General features: G+C 39.8%; 1 protein-coding gene across 3 annotated transcripts; it reads left to right on the forward strand.

Annotated features, from left to right (window-relative positions):
* Positions 1 to 711: 711 nt before the first annotated feature.
* On the forward strand, positions 712 to 3,859 carry LOC118936720 (uncharacterized). 3 transcript variants are annotated; one of them, XM_036933488.2, is made up of 6 exons: positions 712 to 1,009; positions 1,858 to 1,921; positions 2,009 to 2,880; positions 2,972 to 3,036; positions 3,184 to 3,329; positions 3,441 to 3,859. In XM_036933488.2, exons 2-6 carry the CDS (start codon positions 1,882 to 1,884, stop codon positions 3,512 to 3,514), a joined length of 1,197 nt encoding a protein of 398 aa, XP_036789383.2. In that variant the 5' UTR covers positions 712 to 1,009; positions 1,858 to 1,881; the 3' UTR covers positions 3,515 to 3,859. The 3 variants fall into 3 exon arrangements, 2 of the variants coding, with proteins under 2 accessions (XP_036789383.2, XP_036789385.2); XM_036933490.2 differs by having other exon boundaries at positions 792 to 1,009; positions 1,858 to 1,917; XR_016483857.1 differs by lacking the exon at positions 2,972 to 3,036 and having other exon boundaries at positions 836 to 1,009.
* Positions 3,860 to 5,484: the final 1,625 nt, after the last annotated feature.

A 5,484-nucleotide genomic window follows, 5' to 3' on the forward strand; every position in this document is an offset into this window, starting at 1 on the left:
AATGCCACTCAGCAAGGGAAAAGCTACTGCTCCAAAACCGCCATAAAAAAAGCCAGACTACGGTTTGAAAGAAATAAAAGCTTAAATAAATAATTCTCTCTACTATTATTCTGACATTTCACATTCTTAAAATAAAGTGGTGATCCTAACTGACCTAAAACAGAGAATTTGTATTAGGATTAAATGTCAGGAATTGTGAAAAACTGAATTGAAATGTGTTTGAAAAAGGTGTATATAAACTTCCGAACTTCAACTGTACATATCAATATCATATCAGAAAGAACTGCAACTGATATTCATATAGATTTTCCATTTAAATGCCCATCTCTAGTTCATATTCACCTTTGTATAACACAGCTGTACTTAGATCATGATAATGATAGCCTTTGTATACTTGATCAAGTATGTGGTTTGTAGACGTGCATATTCTGTGTGTCATCAATGGCTGTGTGCACATGTTTGCACATACATATGTGTGTGTGCCATTGGCAAAATAATCTTGTATGTTTGTGGTTCTGGCATTTCCTTGGGAAACTCAGACTCATGAAAACACAATACATTTATCACAATCATGATGTAATCGAGTACATTACATTATGTATTACAACCCATTACAATTGCAACATCTAACAGGTCCAGGTATGTGTCTCCGTGTACGGCTAGATGAGGAATTCAGTCATGGCATGGGAGAGAGCTCATTCACTCTTCTTCAAAAGATAATAGTACAGGACACACCTCAACACACCCTTTTCCAACGTGCTGTCGTGAACAAACATTTTCCTTTGCACCTCAACATTCATCCTAATGATGTCATCGAGGTTGTTCTCTAAGCTATAAAGGCTTCAGCGGTGAAGGAGCTAAGTAGAGTTTGGAGGTGCACCATTGGAAGAGTACTGAGCTTTCAGAGGATTTCAGCTACAACGTTACAACTGAAAAGAATCGCTGAACAGCAAGGACAGTAAAGGAGTGCTGTAAAAAACATCCATAACCCATACATTTTTTGGGGGGGGTAAGTGTGGTTTTCAATTATTGTGTTACGTGTCTTTTCATTATGATCAGAGTTTTAGTTTGTGTTCGTAAAAGTGCCATTTTGTCAGAACAATCTTCATTGACAAGGCAATAACTGGTCAACTTCCTCTCTAACTCTGTTCCTTGAACTCAGTCAACCATGTTCTTATCATCTCAAGTGAAGTTCTTAATCCAGGTACCAGAACTTTTTACCTTGGTCCTGGAATAATTTCAAGAACTCCTTAAAACTGCAATGCTTTGACCTGATAGACGAATTCAAGGCAATTGTTGCCGGCTTGTGTGCAACTGTTTTCACTCTTAATGGCTACATTTGTTTTAATGTGACGGTGGTAAGTGTTGTCACTGATATTAATGTTTTTGCTGTGCATGCGTTGTGGTGAATGTGTAAAAACAGTACATCTTAAGATACCATTCTCATTTGTAAATTTGCAAATTTGGCAGGAAATCTATACATTTACAGTTTTTACACAAACACATGCACTGTACTGCATATCCATTTTTTTATTGAGCTGCCATATATGCCAAGTCTCCATCAAAATAGATGCCTTCTGATCTTCATGGGACTTCCTGTATGAATAAATAGTGGTCAAAATATTAATAAATAACTTTTAAAATACAACTGTGAATTAGTCAAATATTCAACCTATGCAACAATACTGTACAAAAACAGGGACAAAATCAGACAAAAAGTCTGACGTACATTTACCATTCGTGATCTCTTTCCACAACATTCCAATTGATTTTACGTTTGTCAATGTCATTCTGTTTGTAACTATTTGTCTTTTATCTTTACATTAATCTTGTGTGCCCATCTCTCTGTGACTACAGACTAAAAAGAAAACTGTTTCAAAAATGAACGGGAAAATTCTCTTAGTCCTTCTTCTGATTGTAGGTAAGTTCATTCTCTAGTCTTTAAATTGCAGATCATTATGAAATTCTAAAAGATATTCTAAAATCTATGCTTTTTAATTTGCAACAGCATCAGGGAATGCCCAAATCCCAACAACTAAAGCCCCCGCAACAACCACAGCTCCCCCCGCGACCACCACAGCTGGCATGACGACTAGCACAATTGTGGTCACAACAACCAAAGCTGCATCAACTACAACCACAGCTTCTGCTACAACTACGTCTTCTCCAACTACAACCACAGCTAGCGTTACAACAACCCCAGCTCCCCCCCCAACCACCACAGCTGGCACGACGACTAGCCCAATTGTGGTCACAACAACCAAAGCTGCTACAACTACGTCTTCTCCAACTACAACCACAGCTAGCGTTACAACAACCCCAGCTCCCCCCGCAACCACCACAGCTGGCACGACGACTAGCCCAATTGTGGTCACAACAACCAAAGCTGCTACAACTACGTCTTCTCCAACTACAACCACAGCTAGCGTTACAACAACCCCAGCTCCCCCCGCAACCACCACAGCTGGCACGATGACTAGCACAATTGTGGTCACAACAACCACAGGAGCTTCGACTACAACCACAGCTGCTGTAACAACAACCAAAGCTGAATCAACTACAACCACAGCTTCTGCCACAACTACGTCTTCTCCAACTACAACCACAGCTAGCGTTACAACAACCACAGCTCCTCTTAAGACAACCACAGCTTCTGCGGCAACAAATACAACTGCACCCACTTCAACCACAGTCGCACAAACAACTCCTATTCCACCCATAACCACCACAGCCACCACAACCACAGACTCAACAGCAGCACCGACAGCGAACGAGGGGTCAGTGGGATTAGGATTCAGAATGATCCGTGCATTCCTCAATGAGTATTCTGACTCTTCCACATCAGCATATCAGGAACTTGCAGCAAATGTTACCAAAGAGGTAATCAGCGTATCTTTCAACACCATGACACTGACTTCCCTGCTTTAATTACTGATTGAAATTATTGACACTAATACATTTTTCCCCACAGGTGGGTCGTGTTTACAAAAAGGTTCACCCTTTAACATACTTAAGGTGTAGGGTTATTCAGTTCACGTAAGTAACAATAATTGTTTTCTGTAAGTCTATGAATGTCTTCATTCAAATACAACTATCTACAAATAAGTTTGAATAACACATAACACATAAAGAACACTGCCCTGAAAAGAAAAACAAAATAAGTATTTATTTCTTTGTTTACAGGAATGGCTCAATTATTGCCAAATTGGCCCTTATTTTCAAGAACTCGACAGTGGTTCCCAGTGCATCGACCGTAAGGCAAGAATTTATTGACGCTGTGTATCAGGACAACACCATCCTCAATGTTGATGCAACCTCCATTACTGCAGGTAAGAAAAATGCATCATTGCCGAATCGTGTCATTGTCGTCACTCTCAACATTCACACATGGCACTCTATGTTGGGTTCATTTTTATGAGTTAACTTCTGTGTTCTTACAGGGACACCAACCACAGCTTCAAGTCTACTCACAATCTTTCTGGTTGTATTGTCACACCTGCTTCACTACTATTGAGACTGATGACCACAGCGGCAGCGCAACTTGCCAGTCAATCCAATTATATCACAGTTTTTAATAGAAGTGTATAGCATTCATTCGTATTAATTATCCAAATATGTACATTGTAAAGATGAATTGCTATGGAGAACATGACAATATTGAACACCTTGAGGATAATGTAAAAATCTGAATATGGGTAGCTTTCCTTCTACTTACTGCACTGCCTTGATTTTTAACATTTGTTGATATGCAATATTGTTTTAGAATTCAGCATGACCCATGTTGTGAATGAATGAAGGAAACGCTGGTTTCATTAGCTTCGCTGTACTAATTAAGAAATTAAATGAAAAGACATTCACATCCCTCTTGAGTTACCAAAGTTCAAAATGAATGAACTGAAAGGGTTTAAGCTAAACAGGACATTCTTTGTTTACAATGGCAACAAAGACATAGACAATGGTCATGATAAGGTTCAGACAGGTATGTCTAAATTCATCAATATTATTATTATTATTTTTTTAATTAATGAACATTTTAGATTGTGGCTATAATATGTCACCACATATCAGTCTTGGGCTGGGTATTTGTGACATCAATAAAAGTTGGGAAACATAAAGACCCAAGCACAAAAACGTTCATGGCATGCTACAGGGCCTTCAGAAAGTATTCATACCTTTTGACTTATTCCACATTGTTGTGTTTTTCAAAATGGATGAAATAAAAAATTATCTCACCCACCTACACACAAAACCCCATAACGACAAAGTGAAAACATGTTTTTAGAAGTGTATTGAAAATGAAATGCAGAGGTTCACATAAGTATTCACACTCCTTTGCTATGACACTCCAAATGGAGCTCAGGTTCATCCAATTTCGGGTGCGTTAGTTGACTCTGGAGTGCCAGACGGCTCTCAGAGTGCGCTCTGGGCTTTCATAAATTAAGAGTGTTGTCAGATTATCCGTTTGTAAAGTCAGAGTGTTTCCCTCTCAGAGCATTCAGGGCGTGCACTGGACGCTCTGGCCGAGGAGTAGGGTTGATCCGAGCATCTGTGAGTTTAAAAAAATTGCAGTGTCCGTAACGGCAATATGTGATGGATGTGGCTATATTGATTCACTTGAAGTTCAAATTCAACATATTGCCAAATCAAACACAGGATGTATTTGAGACACACCTTCAATCTTCATGAAGTAGGTCACTTATAAGCTAAAAAATATATATATATTTAACTAGGCAAGTCAGTTAAGAACAAATTATTATTTACAATGACGGCCTTGGAACAGTGGGTTAACCTCCATGTTCAGGGGCAGAACGACAGATTTTAACCTTGTCAGCTCAGGAATTCAATCTAGCAACCTTTCGGTTACTGGCCCAATGCTCTAACCACTAGGCTACCTGCATTAGCTAGCCAGGTGCTGTTATTTATTGTAAAAGTGTCTCCGTCCTCTAATTGGTTGTCAGCAGGCTTCACCTGGGACCAGGCAGCACTCTATCTCCTCAGTGCACGTTATGAACAATGCAGATCCAATTTCCATTCTTCCAAAAGTAGAATAAAAGCGTCCTGAGATCTTATAGCACTAGAACTGTAGAAGAAAGGCCAACAGGTCACAGGCCCTTAATGTGACAACAAGTGGAAGGGCATGTTAAAAGTGTGTAAAGAGACCCTTTAATAAAATGAAAGTTGGTCTCAGGAACAGCAACATGCCCATATTTGAATGCACTCAACACCCTTCTTCATAGATACCCCAACATCAACCCTGAGTCAATAGCCAGGAACATCAGTGGGTTTCAACCCATGTTAGCTCTACCAATTGCTCCAATGCCCACCACTCAACCTGACCTGACCCAAGCAGAGTCCACCTAGACAATGCACATCAGCCAGAGGATGAGGAACAAGCAACCCAATCTGTGATGCCATCGCCTGTGAAGAAAAGGAAACCTGCAGAGGAGCCAACTTGGCTTAAAGATTACAGGGTGGAGGGTGATA

The sequence above is a fragment of the Oncorhynchus mykiss genome, chromosome 10 (assembly GCF_057628025.1).
Source record: "Oncorhynchus mykiss isolate SJ-2025 chromosome 10, ASM5762802v1, whole genome shotgun sequence".
Taxonomy (NCBI): Eukaryota; Metazoa; Chordata; class Actinopteri; order Salmoniformes; family Salmonidae; genus Oncorhynchus; species Oncorhynchus mykiss.

What these genes read in the sequence shown, in the direction of transcription:
- LOC118936720 (XM_036933488.2), top strand. Translation starts at nt 1,882, where the DNA reads ATGAACGGGAAAATTCTCTTAGTCCTTCTTCTGATTGTAG. An exon ending in CAGCAAATGTTACCAAAGAG is followed by an intron (nt 2,881 to 2,971) that starts GTAATCAGCGTA and finishes TTTTCCCCACAG; the next exon opens with GTGGGTCGTGTTTACAAAAA. An exon ending in TGCAACCTCCATTACTGCAG is followed by an intron (nt 3,330 to 3,440) that starts GTAAGAAAAATG and finishes GTGTTCTTACAG; the next exon opens with GGACACCAACCACAGCTTCA.